The sequence below is a fragment of the Ictalurus punctatus genome, chromosome 7 (genome assembly GCF_001660625.3).
Source record: "Ictalurus punctatus breed USDA103 chromosome 7, Coco_2.0, whole genome shotgun sequence".
Classification (NCBI taxonomy): Eukaryota; Metazoa; Chordata; class Actinopteri; order Siluriformes; family Ictaluridae; genus Ictalurus; species Ictalurus punctatus.
The window spans coordinates 25,443,003-25,463,410 of record NC_030422.2 but is presented as its reverse complement, the minus strand read 5'-3'; the positions used below and the strand labels follow the sequence as shown (position 1 = coordinate 25,463,410).

The 20,408-nt window shown below is 41.0% G+C and overlaps 2 protein-coding genes across 10 annotated transcripts in view; one reads left to right on the top strand and one right to left on the bottom strand.

The window, feature by feature from the left end:
• Window positions 1–6,517, top strand: part of clcn3 (chloride channel 3) — a 45,877-nt gene extending 39,360 nt beyond the window's left edge. For 8 of the 9 annotated variants that reach the window (XM_017471699.3, XM_017471701.3, XM_017471708.3 and 5 more), the window contains one exon: window positions 4,616–6,517. In XM_017471699.3, the coding sequence (XP_017327188.1) occupies window positions 4,616–4,780 (165 nt within the window). In that variant the 3' untranslated portion in view covers window positions 4,781–6,517. Of the gene's footprint in view, window positions 1–1,729 lie in introns of all 9 variants that reach the window. The other variant, XM_053681488.1, reaches the window with a different exon arrangement.
• Window positions 6,518–9,774: 3,257 nt separating this feature from the next.
• Window positions 9,775–18,489, bottom strand: mfap3l (microfibril associated protein 3 like). The gene is made up of 3 exons (XM_017471716.3): window positions 18,096–18,489; window positions 16,703–17,124; window positions 9,775–12,076 (listed from the first exon to the last, which is right to left on the bottom strand). Exons 2-3 carry the CDS (start codon window positions 16,986–16,988, stop codon window positions 11,178–11,180), a joined length of 1,185 nt encoding a protein of 394 aa, XP_017327205.1. The 5' UTR covers window positions 16,989–17,124; window positions 18,096–18,489; the 3' UTR covers window positions 9,775–11,177.
• Between the last annotated feature and the right edge of the window lie 1,919 nt (window positions 18,490–20,408).

The window sequence follows — 20,408 nt, the reverse complement described above, 5'->3', positions numbered from 1 at the left end:
AAACCAAGTCAAAAACGCAAGTTATTCATTTGGGGAAAAATCTCGTGGGCTTCTCAATCTTGTGGGCGTCTCCGAATATGACATCATAGCAAGTTAAAGATCTTGAATCTAGTCAAATTTATCTAATATTTCTTATAATAAGAGTTTTATTATACAAGTTTTTTATGGTTTTGGGGTTTTTTTTTTTGGCATTTCTGAGGTGTTTTTTTTAAATATAGGTGGGTTTGTTTAGGGTTTTGGAGGGTTTCAGACCAAGAAACCAAATATAAGATTATTAAACCTATTTCTAGACATATTTTACTGTTTTTAAGCTTCACTATGACTTTTTTTGTGTTTGGTTTTTGTTCTATTGGTAGATTATTTTTCAGATTTTAAGCATTCATTTCTAGCATGAAGAAGAATGATCTGCCAGTAGAACAAGAACATTTCAAGCTTAGAAATAGTACAAATCTGTATAGGAATAGCTTTAGTCATCTTATATTTGGTTTATTGTAATATTACAATAAGAAATAGTAGATCAACTTGACCAGATTCAAGAGATCACTTGCTAAGATATCATATTTTTTGCTGTGTGTTGGTTACTCTGCCTTATACCACAGCGCTGTTGAATTCATTTTCTATAACAACTATTCCGGCTACAGATCAGATAAATTGTGCTGATGTATAATGATTATTATTATTATTATTATTATTTTTAATAGCTAATTCACAGGGACTTGTAGGGTGGACACGCTTAATAAAATGTAAATATGAATGTGATGCGATTTAAGAAATAAAATGTAAAAACATATAAACATTTATGGAAGGAGTCTTTGTTGTCAGCGCTGGTAACGGTACAGAAGTAAAACTAGGTTGCACAGGAAACGTCTTCAGGACTTTGCATAGATCGTGAACATGACCAATATAGGACACGATCAATCACGTTGAGAGTAGAAATAGCGGCTGGTGAGGAGGCAGCTGTTTTGGCACAGCATTAAGTGGAACTTTAAACTGATAAGTATGGCATGTTCTTTCATTTAAAAAAAAAAAAAAAAAAAAAACGTGGTCGTTATCCAGATGCTGTGGTATAAGAGGAATAAAACACCTCAGGACATGTTGTTATTGGAAAATAATCCGCTGTAGGGAGGTATCGGCTCGGCGTCGACGGCCTGGCGCCCCGTGGTTGACTATCTTCTTATAAGCGCACGCCTTGTGTTGTTTTATTCCTTCTGTAAAAGAGCGAGGCAGGAGCAGACTCTGTGTGGAATTGCTAACAGGAAACAGTTATCACGGAGGGAAAACGGCAACAATCCGTGACCTTCTTCCTGTTTAATCCAATTAACATGAATCCACAAGACTGTTTAGCTGTAAGAATACTGGATCTGTACTGTTTCGTCCGTCAAGTGAGTAATGTCCACGTGACTAGTTCGTAATTTCTCACAGAACATCCTCTGACACAAATACCTGCAGGATTCAAGTAAACCGATTTGTTTGGGTTTTTAATCTAACGTCTTTTGTTAATTAATAAACGCACACAGGATTGAGAAAAGCCAGCTTTTTTTTGCTTTCCATGAACCGTGTATGCTGAGATGCAAAACTCTGAGACGGTGCTAGATTTGGCCGTATCGCCCACTCGAGAGTAGAGCTCGCACATCTCGGATACATAGCTCGGTCTAATTCATGATAACCTCCTTCTAAATCTGTTTGTTTTTCTTTATTCTCTAAATTCCTCCTCTGGGGTCGGGGTCAGCGTCCACTGGGCAACAGATCGCAGGAGTGTGATCCGGCTCGTAGCGCCGCCTCATGAAAGCTCGGCGAGTAACAGTCTGTGTAGCTGAGCACTTCTTCTCTGCCTGCTTTACTTTCCTCTTATTTCTGTACACGTGTATAACCCCCCTGAGTAGTGCTAGGAGTAGTCAGTAGTAAGGTGAGTTTGTCGCGTGGTGGTTTGTTCCTGGCTGTGTAGAAGAGTTACTGCAGCAGCACCCAGCCTCAAACCAACACGTCCTCCACTCCGGACACTCCAGTCCCTCCACTCCACCTCTTCTGACCGTCTGTGTCGATTCACCAACATTTCACGATCGTATTCATGCTCCTCCTGCTCTGTGTCTACTAATCCCTCTACGCCCAGTCCAGTCTCTCGTACAGAGCTAGCTACTTCCTGTCTGCTTTACAAAGTGACCCCCCCCCCCCCCCCCCCCCCCCGGGTTAAAATGCAGTGCAACACACACACGTGGTTTTGTTTATTCGCAGCGTGCACTGTGCATCAGATTTACTGAAGCTCTTTAGGCTGCTTTCACACCAGGTGTTTTTGCTTTAGCCAGCAGCACACGTTTTACACGTGATACTACGGGAAGCTACTGCTTTTAACAGCGCTTATGATTTTGGCACAGTAACGAGCTCTTTAGAAGTCAAAAAACTAAAATAAAAGTTTGACTTTGAATTAAGAGACGTGCCGAGTGACGTCAAAGTGTTTTATAATCCCTCAACCAGTCAGGCTACAACTTGACTCATCACTGGCTCCGTTTCCATCCAAGTTAGGAATTAAAAAAAAAAAAAAGAAGATAAAAAATCGTAATAAACGTGTGCGAGTAAAACGCCACGCATCTCGCTCGCCGCCATTTTGACTTTTCTGAGCCGATGATCCAATCAGATGATTTGTCGAGTCACATGACTTTGTTTTGATGCGCATCGAGGAATTTATTCAGTAAACGTGTTTCCGTCGTGGCGTGCGCGCACATCTTATCGAATACAAAAAATATCTGCCTCAACTGAGAGAAATTTTCATGCGCGTTTTGGATATTTTATTCATATCTGGTGTTTCCATCCGGTGTTTTGTTATTTTTATTTTTATGTGAAAATTTGCATAAAAACGTGGATTGAAACAGCTACTGATCATGTAGAAGTTTAAAGCCAGTATAATAGTAATAATAACATTAGCATATTGGCATTGCTTATTATAACTCGTTCACGAAGACTAAATGTTTAAAAGAACGTAATGTTTATTTTTAAGTAAGGAATCAAACGCACGGATCTTAAAAGCGAGCGCCGTCTCCACCGCGAAGTTGATTATTATCCAATAACGGTTCCACATGGTGTTTTATTCCTTTTACACCACAGCACTGCTCCAACACTTGCATTTCTTTATTCATTAAAGAACACCTTTTTATCCATTTATAGTTCCATTTAATGTTGTGGAACATCCGTGAGTCCAGTTACAGTCGTCCCCTCCGCAGCCGCTCTTATTTTTTTCCCCAAAAACAAAACGCATCGTGTCCTGGAGAAAGCGACTAAGCCCCATCCTGAGGATTTTTAAAGAACATCCGAACATTTTAAAGTTGCTGTTAAAAGCCTCGACACTGGAGACTCCGTCTAAAAATGCCAAATAAGCATCTCGGGACAGAAAAGTTCACGACTTTTTAAAAAAAAAAAAATCCATCCAAGTCGCTGCATACGTTATTCCACAGAGTATAATCGATTAGAACAAGTGCATTTGTGTGAGCTTGGTCAGAGCTGCTGTTCTAGAAGATTCTGAACAGCAATGTAGTATAAATAATAATAATAATAATAATAGTAGTTAGTAGTAATAATACAGGCTAGCCAGCTGGTACTAGCTCGGCCTGTTGTTATGGTTACAGCGCGAGGGTCACGTGATATCCTTAAAAACACCTCGTACACAAGCGGCCTAACGGAAGCACATACAGTTACTTTTTGCCTTATGCAAAACCAGTGACTGTGTGTGTGTGTGTGTGTGTTTGTACTGTAGCGTTGTCCAGTCACTCAGCATCTTAGCAGAGCCGGACGTGCACGTATCCAGCCGAACTTTGTTTTAGTAAATGCGGCCTGATAAAAGGGAGTCACTCTGGATTCAGACAGTTCAGAACCGATTCTGTTCCTCACAACGCTTTAGTTTCTCCCTCTCTTCCCTGTCACACCTCCACACGGACAGCTGTGGAACTCGAAGCCCGTTTCATGATGCAATTCAAGAGCACATTTTATTTCCTTGTTAGTGAGACCTCAAACTTTGGATGCATTTGATTTGCATTAATGCTTTAATTCCACTTTAACACCAAACATCACTAGCAGTTTTGTATGTGCTTTTGAATTCAGATGAAGATGCTGACCAGTGTTGCTCACCCGTGTGTGTGTGTGTGTGTGTGTGTGTGTGTGTGTGTGTGTGTGTGTGTGTGTGTGTGTGTGTGTGTGTGTGGGTTTACATCAGTTTCTTGAGGCTGAAATCACGGATGCGTGGTGGTGTGTTCACTGTGCGCTCTGTCCCTCGTGTTTCATTTCACCTCTCTGATTCTCTCTAGGTGCTGCAGGTCACTGATCATCACTTTAACGTCTTCCTCTCAGCCCGTGTGTGTGTGTGTGTGTGTGTGTGTGTGTGTGTGTGTGTGTGTGTGTGTGTGTGTGTGTGTGGTGTTCTTTCTGTTGGCACTGTTCTACAGCACGAGTGTTTGATTGGCTAGAAGAATCCGATTGAGACGTGAAAGGAATATAAAGATGAATACATCTCCCTGCTGCCAACAGAAAGACCCACACTTGATTGTTCCACACTTGCTTAATTCTTATCCGTGCGTCATTCCTGATCTTTTTTCCCCCTTTTCTTTCCTTTCTCTTTCCTTCTACGCAGGCGTCTCCTTGGTATTATCACAAAAAAAGATATCCTCCGTCACATGGCCCAGATGGCAAACCAGGATCCCGAGTCCATAATGTTCAACTAGTGCCCTCTTACACCAGACGCGAGGGCGAGGAGAGCGAAGAGGAGGTCCGATTATTGGACAATATGTCCCACTGACCCGTTTGTGTCCAGCGCCCCCCCCCCCCCCCCTCCCTTTCCCCCTTCCCGCATGGCTCCGATCTGGGGACCGGCTGCACTGGTGGAATCTTCCGGATCTCCATCCAGGCCTTCAGGAAGAACGAGAACAAGGAGACGGACTTCCTTGGGAAAAGGCTTGAAAGATGATCCAGAGCTTCAGCCACTGATGAAAATGCACTAACGCTAACGTTCTCGCGCATGGGCGTGCACTGATCCGGCCCGGGCACCTTCGCTCGGTCTCACCTTGTTAGACCTCAGTGGGGTGAAAGGTCATGATGAGCCGCACGAGTGCGAGGAGGGACCTCGAGGATGAAACGTTGATCACGTACCGCTGTGACTCCTGCCACCTGAACCGCCCTGCTGCGTTCCCACTAAAGACTCCGCAATCGTTGTTTACCTGTAACACATGAGCTTGAGAGAGCGTGCGTGCGCGCGTGCGTGCGCGTGTGTGTGTGTGTGTAAGTGGGTATGTGTTCGAATGTGTGTTTAGTGAGAGAGAAAATGAAAAGTTCCCCTACATTCCAGTCAGGATGTCACTCTTGTCTTTCGCTTGTTCCATCTGAGGCAAGACAAAGTGTGTGTGTGTGTGTGTGAGTGAATATGATGAAACTGTGATCCATCAAGTATTTATCATTTGTGAGATGATCAGATGTACAAAAGGAGGTTTGACACCACCATGTGCAAAGCTGCCTAAAGTGATTTTCTTGGGTTTTTCTTCTTTTCATTTTCAGCACTATGAAACGGGGGGAGAAGTGAGAGCACGAGGCCAGTTACGTGTTCCTGACCTGTCCGTCAAACTGCATCTGTACTCCTCTTTCTTTAGGGTTTTTTTTGTTTGTTTGTTTGTTTTCAGGACACATATCGCTACGAATGCTAGATGTATTATTCATTGTATAATGTACCAAGTACGTCCTCTCGGTTTTAGTCTCCTGTTATTTCCCGTCTCGAGTCCCGTTCAGTCAGGTGTGTGTATCTGGAGCGGACTCGTGACTTAATGACTCATCTCCGCGCATGCGTCCTTTTAGGATTATTTTGCAGCTTGAAAAATAACTGTATAAAAGTTCGACCCGGATTTGAACTTTAATAAGATGATATATATATATATATATATATATATATATAAAGTTTTTTGGGGTTTTTTTTGCATTTGATGTGGCCACGTATGATTCGGGCAGAAATAAAGCAACTTTGGCCAAAATGTTCGTTTTAGTTTTGGCTGTTTTTCAGAGTCAGGTCTGACGGGTTTTCCCAGACCACCACACGTACATCACGATACTCGGAATCCTTCGGAGATTTCCGGATATCTTCCCAGCGAAACCGTACTGGCGCGCGACCCGTGTAATAAAAAGGTGTCCACGGAAACGCGGAAGAAAACACAGACGACGAGACAAAACGCACCATCGTATACTCGAATCTTCTTTCGTCCAATCAGCTGCTTGCTACTGTGAGTACCGGCGTAGCTGGATAGTGAAACGACGTCCCATGCCCGCTGTATCTCAGAAACGTGTAGTGTGCTGTAATTAATCACGGTAATAATCACAGCCTGGACCACTTAAGTGGACCTTTTATACAAGGAGGTGAAAACCCTGTCGTTCTGAAAGCTTCAGTACAAAGTCACAGCACTCCTCGGTATGGAGTATTTTTCTGGAGCAGCACACCCTGCTGTGCGTTTTTTTTTTTTTTTTTTTTTTTTTTTTTTTTTTATTTATTTATTTTTTTAATCAGAATTAAAGTGCATTTGTAGATCCGAACGCTCTATTACCGTTCTGGTTCAAGGAGTGTCCTTTCTTCCTTCACTGCTGCTGTGTGTGTGTGTGTGTGTGTGTGTGTGTGTGTGTGTGTGTGTGTGTGTGTGTGTGTGTGTGTGTTTGTTGCTTATCTCTACTGAATTAATCATTTTTAACAGTTCAGTTTTTGCATTCTGTCACCTCCACACTATTTGGGGGGGATGGGGAGGGGGGATTATTACGACCTCTAAAATACTACTGATGATGTCCTGGCATTGGTCTCTTGTCCTCGTCCTCTGCGTCGTAAGCGGTTCGTCTCAGATCTGAACTGCAGTCTGTGTGTGTCGGGTCATGAAGGAGGGGGAAGAAAGGCTAAAATGACTTTATCCTCACAATGTTCTCTCTCTCTTTTTTTTTTTTTTTTTTTTTTTAATTTATATTAGCACTAGATTTGTACATTACTGTAAATTTTAAGTACAGTTCCATATGATTGATGGTTTGATTGTACATTTAAAAGGTGTAAGATTAAATTGTTTAAAATGAACTGTTTAAATCTCGTGCGTGTTTATTGCAGTGTTCACACACACACACACACACACACACACACACACACACACACACACACACACACACACACACACACACACACACACCAGTGCTTTAGTGATCCCGGACCTTGAAGGTGAGTGCAGGTATGACAGAACTGTGGGGTTGTAAGGTTAATATTTAAAAGATCATGCTGTAGTCCCTCAGGGTTTCATCTAAAGCCACACCCCTGAAAGAGGCGGAGCTATCTGGTGAATAGGTTGGTAGAGACGACTCCTTGTAATGGCTGGATGTTGATCCACATCATTTGTGCATGAATTAAAAAAGTTATACATGGGTCCATACAGGACAAAAATGTCCATGTCCAAAAAATATTGTCTTAAAAATATTATATTTGAATATTTTTCCCATTTTCACTGATGTCAATTTTTTTTTAAACAATAATAAAAAAATAATTATTTTCTGTGTACTAAATGCTAAGCAGAATTTCTTTGATTATTAGTCTTTGATATGTCAATGATAATCAAAATTAATGATGTTTGTTCATATTTTCTATGCAGTGTCAGATTAAAAAAAACAACAAAAAAACTACCACTTGGATCCATAAAGGACAAAAATGTCCATGTTAAACTGTCATAGAAATAATATATATTAATGTTCTTCCACTTTCACTGACTTCGATTTTTCACCAGCAGTTTTGATCATCATTACCAAACGTCATTCATTTTCAGAATTGTATCCCTTTAAACGCCGGATTCTGTACATAATGCACCAATCATCAAAGCTCAGTAACCTTCTGTGACTCATATACATGGGGTGTGATTCGTGATTTCCACTACAATATTATTTCTTCCTTTCCAACTGTTCTTTCTCTCTCTCACACACACACATACACACACACATACGTACACAATTCTTACACAGACTTAATATCACTGCCTCCACCTCTAAGACTGTGAACAAATGATTTGTCTTTAAGTGTCCTGTAATTTACATATGTAACGAGTATGCAAATAAACTTAATCTGAAAAAAACTACCTCTCTCTCTCACACACTCATTTTATATATATATATATATATATATGTATATGTATATATATATATATATATATATATATATATATATATATATATATATATATATATAGAGAGAGAGAGAGAGAGAGAGAGAGAGAGAGAGAGAGAGAGAGAGAGGTGTATGTATATATAGAGAGTGATAGATATTTGTGTGTGTATATATATATATATATATATATATATATATATATATATATATATATATATATATATATATATATATATATATATAACGTGAGAGAGAGAGAGAGATTTTAAGTGCTTGCTCATCAGAAGTGAAAAGGAGGCGTCACAGTTTTGGCATCAAACTCCCCTTCATGTCTATGACTCATTTATATATATATATATTAAAAAAAGGCCGTTAATGGCCTCCGTTTGATGAGACCATATTGATATATTTTACAGGTCTGTTTGCCATGAGATGCCTTCTGTCCACATGGTGCAGCAGCATGGTCTCTCCCAGGGTGAAATTACTCATCTGTTTCCACACTGATGCCATGTCTGTTATATCCACAGATTTTATACAAGTTACCACCTTTTGTACAATTGTTTGTCTTTGACATAATTGTGTACATTTCAACATCTTTTTAATTTTTTTTAAATCACAAAGTACACACACACACACACACACACACACATACTACTGACCATCATTTGTCCTCATAGCCCAAATTTGTGGTGTGACTTTTCTGTTGTGGTTGCACAAGTGTAAAACTCCCTTGCACTGTTTGTGTTTATTCTTGTCTCCAGTGCATTCAAATACAGTCCAGGGAGGTCCTCAGGGTTCAGTAGTTTGTCTTCAGTAGTGCAGTCAAGTGTGATCAAAAGCTAACCAGCCCATGTACAGAGATGAACCATGTACACTATGGCCTCACTGGGGCTGGATTTGCTCAGCAGGTCCCTAGCGTCGAAATCAGGTGGAGCACTAAAATATTTCAGATATGCAAATCAGTCCATTACTTTTCTTCATCTGAGGACAAACGGAACGAAAAGTTACTTCCTAATATTTCAATGCATTCCCATTGGTTCCCATGCTTTCCCATTCGTTTTAATTGATTGCAGACATGATATTTCATCTGTAGAGGGCTCTGTGTGTGTAGTATTGTGAAACGGCCTCTTCACACATCAGTGCCTGATCTCAATAATGCTCCTGTAGCTGAATGAACATAGACACAGTATTCCCAGAACATCCATCCATCCATCTTCTATACCGCTTACTCCTTGTCAGGGTCGCGGGGAACCTGGAGCCTATCCCAGGGAGCATGGGGCACAAGGCGGAGTACACCCTGGACAGGGTGCCAATCCATCACAGGGCACAACCACATACACACACATCCATTCATACACTACAGACACGCCAATCAGCCTACCATGCATGTCTTTGGACTGGAGGAGGAAACCAGAGTACCCGGAGTATTCCCAGAACAGTGGAAGTTATATAACAGCGAAGGGGGAATAGATCTGGAATGGGATGCTGAACAAAAGCACCTGTAGTTCTGATAGTCATGTGTCCACAAACTTGTGGCCGTACCATGTACATCCTAATTAGGTAGGTTCGAGTGAAAATCATTTTGAGGACCATGAAAGAGCACCAAAGGCAAGAAAGCACACACTCAGACCTGATGGTTACACAACAGGAGCTTTTTATTTCCTCAGAAAGAAACGTAATCAAGGGAGAAATCCAATAATGCCCTCTGGTCCCGCTCCCAGTTTTCTTCACAGCCCAGTATTTCTTGTACAAGCCGTGAGGATTGAAATGCTCCAGGCCACATTGAAAGAGAAACTAATTTAGGGATTTAAGGCTGCAGAATGTAGGTGCAGTTCCAAAACACGTGCTGATGTTTCTATTGATTTACAGAAAATAATGGATAAACGTCTGAAAAGTGAATATAGTGACTAGTGTAATGAAAATGAAAACCAAAAAGCATTTGGGGGGGAAAAAAAAACACACACACACACACACACCTTTATACTATTTAATACAGTAAAACCACTAATAATTATCGTTATATTAATTATAATAATATAAGGTCTACAGTGGTGGTTCAACATAAAGATTAATTATTCCCCTAGTCCTGCCTAGTGGAGAACATTTAGAGAAACAAACTCAGAACTCGACATGTATTTCTCATGCATTAAACATAAACCGAGTCTTATTGAGTCGTTCATTACAGTTTCAGTGACGAAGAACACTCCACACCTAAAATGATTAATTACATCGTCGTCGTCGTCATCAATCAGCAGATTATGCAATGCTCAATCTACATGTATATCCACGAGCTCTTACAGATCGAGCTGACTACGTCCAGGATTAGCCCTAGTTCCTAGTAAAGTAATAAATATAAAACCCAGGACTTGATTGTGGTGATTCATTCTCACAAAATACAGGGTGTCCAAACGCCTCCATACACAGGGTAATTAACACTTTTTAACAAAACATCTTCCAGAATTTTTCACACTTAGATATTCTTATTTATTTATTTATTTATTTTCAGGTAGACTTTGTCAAAAGAAGAACGTACTGAAATCATTCCCATGGCTGGATCAGGAAGCTGTCGCAGGGTTGGGACTTTAACAGGAAACACGGCGAGCATGTCACACGCATGCACGCGCACACACGCACGCACGCACACACACACACACACACACACCGCTGTTGCTAAACTTATTAACAAATTCAAAAAGACTGGAAGAGTTACAGACAGACTGAGAAGTGGACGTCCAGGAACATCCACTGACGAAGGCACAACTCACGTGGTGCTGGGAAACATCCTGTAGTCCCCCATGTATGGAGATTTTTAGGACACCCGATAGATTCAACATGAATTGTCATGGGACAACAAAAAAACTTTAAAAGTCTCAGTGTTCTCTCAGGATGATCGATAGTGAACCCGTAACGGTTTGAGCGTTTCATTCAGATTGGGACGAAACACCAACGTGTCAGAACGCCACGTTGATGTTTTATTATTATTATTTTTTTAAACTAGTGAAATGCATAGCAAGAGAATCATCCTGTTTCTAGGATATTACACATGGCTTTCGTAGATGACTTGGCTTGTCGGAGGCGTCACTTCTTCTCTCTCTGGCTCCACCTCCACCGTTATCTCCGGTTCTTCAGGCTCGGTCTCCACACTTTCCTCAGCTGAAGGAGTGGGACAGGCATCCATATCTGTGAGAGGAGGAGCCTCGACGTTGCAGCTTGCTTCATCGAGTGGTGGGTGAACGGAGACCTGAATGGCCATGTGTTGAGGCTGTTCGTGCAGTGACGCGTCATCGGAGTCTGCTGTAGGAGATCCGCTTCTCTCTCGGTCTCTCGGTCGGTCTCGGATCTGCAGAATGGTGAAAACGTTACTGGCAGCCCAACCAGCGGCACGAGAAGTGCTTTCCTGACCTTCGGGCGCCTGCCGAACGAAGGTGTGCCTCATTTCCTCGACCCCCACCACCTCCAGGATCTCCTCCATGAAAGTACGGCAGTTCATAATCAGCGGCGGGAGAGGGATGCTGCGTGCCAGCTCCTCGATGTAGCGCGCGAACTCCATGGTCTTAAACTGCGTGACTTTGGCGAGCTCCAGCGTTTTAGCCGACGTGATGATCGGGATGCGCTTCGCGATCTCAAACGCCTTCTGGAGCTTTTCCGCCCCCTCGGTGCGGAAAAACTCGTTGATGGCCTTCTCGGTCTTCTTCAGGTGGCTGCTCATCATGCAGAGCCGAGTCACGTTCAACCCCATGATGATGGTGAAAGTCACCAGACACACGACCACGAAGTACACGCCCATGTCTCCATTGGTGAAGACCACGCGCACGGTGACCGTACAGTTGGCCACGCCGTGAACGTTAGAAGCCATGCAAGTGTACTTGCCGCGGTCTGCGAAGGTGATGCTGGTGATGTTGAGGACGCCGTTCTCCAGAACCCACCATTTTCCCTCTGTAAGAGTCACAACGAGAGTACAAGCTTATCACAGGGTATATTAAAACTCTCCTCAAAACCCCAGGATATAAAAAAAAAAAATCTAACAAGGACGAGTAAATATCTTCAAATTATTTGAAAGTCTTTAAAAACGAATGAACATTGAATTAGGATTCCAGGATTTTTATTTAAGCGTAATCACTGGAGTTGCGTGCCACCAGCCAGGGGGTGCGGATATTTGCAGGTTATGAGTGTTTTCCAAAGGCATAAGGGTAGCGTTACAGCATCTGTCTCACTGCTAATTTAGTTTTTTTTTTTTTAGTTGATTTATATAACGTTTTTCTAGGCACTCAAAGCGCTTTACATTGGGGGGGGGGGGGGGGGGGGGGGGGTGTAGCATCCGCCTGGATGATGCGACAGCAGCCATAGTGCACCAGAACACCCACAACACACCAGCTATTGGTGGAGAGGAGAGAGATGTAGCCATTTCAGGAGTGGAGATTATTTAGGGGTCATGATAGAGAAGGGTCAGTGGGGGAATTTTGCCAGGACACCAGGGTTATACCCCTACTCTTTTACAAGAAGTGTCCTGGGATTTTTAATGGCCAGATAGAGTCAGGACCTCGGATTAACGTCTCATCCAAAAGATGGCGCTATTTTTTTTTTTTTTTTTTACACTTTACTGGGGCATTAGGACCCACACATACCATAGGGTGAGCACCCCCTAAAATAACCCTAACCCAACACTGCTGGCCTCACTAATACCACTTCCAACAGCAACCTTAGTTTTCACCAGGAGGTCTCCCACCCAGGTACTGACCGAACTCAACCCTGTTTAACTTCAGTGGGAAACCCGGCGAGAGCTACAGGGAGATACGGCTCTGACCATACGTAGTCTTTATCTTTATGTAATGTTGTGAACAGTACAGTTATATGTTGCACCATGGTCTAGAGAAACATTAGACATGTCATTCCTTTATGTAGCTAGTGTACATCAGAATGACAATAAAAACCCACTTGACTTGAACACGCCTCTATGCAGTATTTTTAGTCCAGTGTCGCAGTGAATGTGTAAATGAGTCAAGTTTCCTCGCTGTATGTTTAAGCGGAGATTTTTCCCCTTGTGCAGCAGTTTTGTCTCTGTTACGGAGATCTGCAAGGTAAGCAGTGCACATGGTCAAACTCGAGTTTGACTAAAATTTAATCGCAACTGCAGAGGGTAAAGTCCAAGGCAGGACTTGATCCTGTACGCTCCCTCTCTCGCTCTCGGAAAACGGTTTGTGAAGAGATTTCGCTGCTCGTCGTCTGACTGATGCGGTACGGCAGGAGCCGGTCGATGCCGCTCGTTAAACATTCCACCTTGCAAGGACGTGAAAATAAATTGGGTGTTAAAACGTAAGATGTAAGGAAGTGAGATGGCTCGTGCCAGATGTAGCACGTTCAAAGCGTCAGTCGCTCGGTGTGAGTTACACTGCCTAGATCACAGCACGTCCGCACGCACACTGCCGCGGATAAACGCTTATCGCCTTCGGGTTATGCTTTTAAAACCTGAAATTTGTAAGAAATATGGCCATCGCTACATTTCAATGAGATTACTGCATAGTGTGTCCACAGGACTAGCAGGAAAGTATATACTTTCATCCTACGTTAAACATTTTCATCCTTTCTTGAATTAAAAAAAAAAAAAACTATCTGAGAAAGTGATATCTAATCTATTCATGTTACAGCCACAGACAAGAGTACACGAGAGAGAGAGAGAGAGAGAGATAGAGAGAGCGATAAAGACAGAGAGAGATAGATGGAGAGAGATAAAGAAAGAGAGAGACAGAGAGAGAGAGAGATTATTTGGGTTTAGTGTGAAAACAGGAAATACTGAGAGATGTTAGTCAGCTATGCTAGTAGTATCATTTAAGATGAACTTTTCTCTCGGTGGCATTTTAGTTTACACAGGTTGACCTTTTTTATTTTTTTAATCACACAAACAAACATCAACCATTACACAGTGCAATCATCAATCAAACGTCCTCATGTCAACACCACCAGGATCAGGATCAGCAGGTTTTGTGAGAAGTGTTGTATAATTGTTTAGTACAACACTAAAGATTGAGGATATAAAGGAGTTCTTCCTATACACTGTGTTCCAGAGAACTCTACGCCTCTCGTATTAAACAGAGGATCATCCACATTAGGAAACGGTGTCACGTTTATCCGAGGATACAGAACCATGGATAAATTAAGCTGCCACTTTTTTTTATTTTTATTTTAATTTTTTTAAATAAACTCGAGTATCTAAAATAGGTATGGATCTTTTATAACACACAGCTTGAGCTCACGGTTGCGCTTGCTCAGAGGTTTTGTGTGCTCTGAATCCATAACGCTTTCCTTTTATATCACAGAGCAGGCAGTGCAGCGTTAGTACTGACAGTCGAGTCCATTTAGCCCTGACCTGAAAAACAAGCCTCAGCGAGGAGCTTTTTATTAATGCGATTCGCACTTGTGCCGAAACGCAGCTCTTTTCGACTTCGTCACCGCGCACCTGACGAGACCAACATGTCCAAACTGCTGGATGACGAGGTCACTGATTTCCCACTGTAGGATTTAAATGCTACTATGAACAAACAGTGGGAAATCCATCACGACTACAAAGCCCAGAGCTGAACGATGGAACAAAGGGAAGGAATTACTTAAGGAGAAAAAAAAAATAAATTAACAAAAAGTAGGCAGTGGAGGCTCATTGGTGAAGACATTGGGCTACTGATCAAAACGTCATGAGTTCAAACCCCTTAACCCTCAACTGCTCAGATGTATAAATGTGATAAATGTAAGTCGCTCTGGATAAGGGCGTCTGCCAAATGCCATAAATGTAAAAGCACTATTCCAGTTATTCCTCACTGCAAACTCTCAGAATCAGAGTTACACCGCTGGTTCCGTGTAACCCGAGTGCTATTTTGTTACAGGACGAGTGCGGTCGGCTCTCGCGTGAAGTGCGCGGTGTTCTTAGAAACATCTCTCTAAAGCATGTTCAGACGAGTTCAGACGAGTTCGGACGCAGGAGAAGAACATAAGAACACCACACAGATCACGGAGGATCAACATCACCGCTATTCTGCACGAAACAAAGTTGCTTCGAGTCACTCATTAACGCAGCGTGGCTGTAAAGGGCTGGGCGGTGAGCTCTGTTTCTTATTTCATCTGTTTACATCCTGAGAACAAGCGTGAACATGTTGTTCTCGACATTGCACAGATACTTTCACTTCGATGGGGCATTAAAAACGGCCTTGTTTTTAAACTCTTCACAGTTTACCTCTCGAACCTGAAGGTGTGGATTCATTTTCTAAAACCTGAGCTCTGACAGTAGTTCCAGCTCTGACTCCAAATCACAACTTTACATGAATACAGTCGATATAATTTGTTGTTACTATAGTAAGGACTCGCTCAACGGAACTTGTACGCGGGACGATTTACAATGCTAAACGTAAACAAATAATCTAAACCAGGTTATTTACATGCAAAGCAGAAGCGCATGTGTCTCAGGGCATTCAGAAACATATTCTCTTTCGTCTGGTGAAATTTTGTTTAAGGATGCGTTTGGTTAACGCTTAGGGAAGTTCTCTCCAGTGCGAGCGCTTTGAAAAAGTCAGTATGTTTTCCAGCGTAGGAAAATCTTCACTACAAAGGAGTTTGCGCTTTCGCGGTTTATCGTGACAGGCTGTTGGAAACAGCGGTAGACCGACTGATGGGCAGAAATCCACACCGATAGTTTTTCCCGGTTGCGTCAGCGGCTGAGAAGAGTCTGCTGTCGTTATACAGTACGAGAGCGGCCACTGGAGGCGAAATAAAACCCACTCACTGACTAATTTTGTGGTGTTATTTGAAGTGTTTTTTGATTCATTTTACATTCATGGCATTTGGCAGATTATCCAGAGCGCCTTACATTTCTCTCATTTATACAACTGAGCAGTCGAAGGTAAAGCACCTTGCCTCTGTTTTTATTTGAAGCATTACTTTTTGGTTCAGTTTGTTTTCAGTCGTTTATTTACATTAATATTTAAATATATATTCATTTATAAAAGTACAGTACGTTTTTCATGGTGCAGTCAATACGGTTTATTTTTGAAATAAAGTAAAATATTTCTGAACTTTAAGTGTTCTGTTTTCAATCAAGTATCAGTATTAAAAACTGTCGGTCGATTACTCGTTTATCGGCAGGTAGGTACCGCCCTACTTAGCTACCATTATCAGGAAAAGCCACTAATTGTTCGACCTCTAGTTAGTAATATAGCAAGCTCTGTATTTTTGTCTTATTGACTTGAAAAAGAGAAAAAAAAAGAAAGGCTGGTGAGTAATAACACACTAACTTGTCTTGGATATATCAAAATGTTAAATGTTCATTAACTATGAACAGTTTAAGTTATGAACCTTGCTACGTCTACCATGGTTAACTTTCCTCTAGCAGCCAATAAACCACATTAGGATTGTGTGGGGGAAAAATATATATCAGCCTTACTCAGAACAAAGGCGCTTAGACACTCACACAAGTGACCTGGCTCATAAAGCAGGGAAGATTGAGGCCATGTTCAGCACGTTTCATTTTTAGTATGTGGAAGTGGTTCGGCATTGTGTGTTTCGTGACCAACAACCTACCGCTTGCCTCCGTGTCCAAAAGGTGTCCGTGGGAGTTGAACCACTGCACCTTGGGGAAAGGCTCTCCGGTGACGTTGCAGTCGATCAGGATGCAGTTCCCCTCGCGGGCGATGATCTGACTCAGTGTTGTGAGCACCGCCAGCGTCTTAACCTCCTCCACATCACCGGCTGTCTGTGTGCCGTTTATATCAGCCGGCGTAATCTCCAAGGCCGCTGCAGTGCCCAAGCTGACGACACATACTAAATAAATCACGACGGATCCGTCTAAACCTTTTAAACCTTTCATTTTCACTGGCCTTGTGTGCCGAGATCAGACGTCACGTCACTCCACTCCAGCGTTGTTCATGTTAAACTCACAGGCCGAGAGAAAGGAAGTCAGGAGGATGTTGATGTAGAAGATGCTCTGATCCTCAGCAGTTCCTCTGCAAAACATTGAGATTTATATTACTCCAGCATACCTTTTTAAAAAATGTACCTTATACAAAACCCTGCACCAACAAAACTCCTCGTTTTGTAATCTAAATCCGAGCAGTCGTTAAATTAATTACTCACACTAAATAGCTCGATTCAATGACAAACCTGATTCACCCTGACCCCATTAGTGAGTGCTATAACGCTAGGTTAGCAATGCTAACTCGGCTAAGCTAGCTAACAGATAACTCAGCTCTTCATTGCGACCAGCTCCACTGTTGTTGTTATTGTTTTTCTCTCTGAACGAATATTTTTTTCACGCCACACAATAACAGGTGCATTCAAACGAACACGAGAATAAAACAGAGATGAGGTTTAATGAATGGGGTTATCTTTAGCTCAGGCTAGTCAGTCAGCTGATAAGAGATAGAGACAGAGATAGAGAGAGAGATAGAGGGAGAGATAGAGAAAAAGAAAGAGAAAAAGAAAGAGAAAAAGAACAAGAAAGAGAGACAGAACAAGAAAGAGAGACAGCGAGAGAGAAAGAACAAGAAAGAGAGAAAGCGAGAGAGAAAGGACAAGAAAGAGAGAAAGCGAGAGAGAAAGAACAAGAAAGAGAGAAAGCGAGAGAGAGAGAGAGAGAGAGAGAGAGAAAGAAAGAGAGAACAGTATTTTGCTGCAGCTCGGTCGTAAATAGAAGAAAAACCGCTATATTCACAAACACCGGTGTTTACACAACGCCATTATGGTGTAAAAATAAACACCACATTAATCTCATCGACTGATGAGAACAGAATGAAGTTTTAACGCGATTATGAGGTGTAAATAAGACATTTTAAAGTGTTTAAAGAATATAAAAACAGAGCGTGTTAATGAGGTCTGTGCTAGCGTGTTTAGTTAGCTCTGACGTTACAGACGCGCTGTTTAACCAAACTACAAACACTTTACGCCTTATTTCATAATTTATTACTCTTTTACTCACCGCATTGGTTGTGTTTCTCAACAGTCAGAAATTTCGCTTTGTATCCATCAATAAATCGTCCTTTTCTCTCTTTTTCTTTATTTCTCTTTCTCTCTCTCCGTGGCAGTCAACAAGCAAGCCAACTTAGAGCTGCGTCCCAAACGGCTCCCTCTTGGATAAATGAGTACACTACATGAAACCTAGAAGCCATTATGTCGTCCCCTAGGTAGTGCACTGATATAGGAAGCTCACAGGCTTTTAGAATTCAGCCTCCTGTAATGGTGCAGTGACGGTTTGCAGCTTGGCATTTCTTCTCCTTTCATCCATTTTCTTTTTTTTTTGCACCACGAACCTTTTTTTTAAGTGAACCGATAGTCTAGCAAAGCTTCCTGAATCAATTTTAGATAAACGAAATGTCTTTATTTACTCAAATGTTCACGTTTCTGTTTACTAGTTTGCCTTCATTTACAGGAACTTGACCTGTATTTTATATATTATATATTTATATAAGTATATTATATATTTATTTATATATATATATATATATATATATATATATATATATATATATATATATATATATATATATATATATATATATATATATATATTTTATATATATATATATATATATATATATATATATATAAGTATATATATATATATATATATATATATATATATATATAAGTATATTTTATATATATATATATATATATATATATGTATATATATATATGTATATTTTATATATATATATATATATATATATATAAGTATATTTTATATATATATATATATATATATATATATATATATATATAAGTATATTTTATATATATATATATATATATATACACACACACACACACACACACACACATACATACATACATACATACACACACACTTGAGCTGAGTACAGTGTAAGATGTGTGAGTTTAAAGACCATGAAGCATATTGGAGCCCAACCCCATTCCTACACCTTTATTTCACACACCTTACACTACTGAAATGTTACTGAAGGTCTTGATGAACTGGATCAGGAGGTAGGTGTGTTACATCAGGGCAGGAACTAAAACTCAAAAAGTAATAATATTCAGTATGTGCTCATAGTGACTGTAAATGTGCACAATATTATCTTTCTTTTTTTTTGGGGGGGGGGGGGGGGGGGGGTCCTCATTATAGTTGAGAGTGAACCTCAGCAGTATCTTATTCAGCATTTGGGTATTTCATACACCATCACTTATAGCACATTTCTCTCCATATTGCTTACCACCTTCTCAGGAGAACACGCTATCTCACAGTCTGTTACAGAATTCAACCCATTATATACTGGCATCGTTTAACTCGGCGCTGTTGAATTCTCAAATCCCATCGCTCTTAAAGGAGTGGATTAATATACAGTAGTTCCGGTTGTAATTCAAATCATACGTTTATATTAATGCGCTCGTTCTAATAACAGCAACAAGGAATATAATAGTGGCTCTACATAATCTAATAATAAATGGATTTGGCTATTTAACAAAGAAAAACATCTAACTGTTGATATGGTGAGGCTTTCTGTGTAAAACCGGCTTTATATGAATCTCAGTGAGTCTTTCTAGACAGAGTAAACTACTGTAGCAAAGAACAAGTCGAACAAAAATGCGACCTATCTAGGCCACCTCCTTCTGACTGATACACAGGAATAGGAAATGATACTGTGTGTGCTGAACGTACTCCTTCCCTGAACATTTTAGTCTCTGCTCCTGTCATGACTGAGGCGAGTATCCAGCAGATTCAACTATTAAAAGCAGAAATGCTCCAGGATTTTGACTGTTAAACTGTAATAAAACTCCAGTTGCAGTCACGCTTTAGCACCTAGAAAGCTTGGACATAACATGATCATATTCAGCAATTCATTCTGCTTCATGCCCTTTTGCATCCTTCTAAATCCATGTCAGAGACTCGCACTATTGACGACTGACGGCCCTTGCGCTGAAGGTTATATATAAATGAAAGGCTTTAATTGATCCATAAATCAATAAGAACCTTTCAGGCAAGAGCAAGTGATTGCATGCTTTTAAAAATAAACACAGCCAATAAATGGATAGATGTGATTTATGGGAGTTTAACCACAATAAAGATAAAGATAAATACTGACTGCTTTTCCTAATAAGCGAGTGAGTGAATGAATTATAACACAGTATGTATAAACCCTTTCGTATTAGTTCTGAACAGTCCTCCACTGCCACTGTTGGGCCCTTGAGCAAGGCCCTTAACCCTTTCTCTTCCAGGGGCGCTGTATCATAGCTGACCCTGCACTCTGACCCCAACTTCCTGACATGCTGG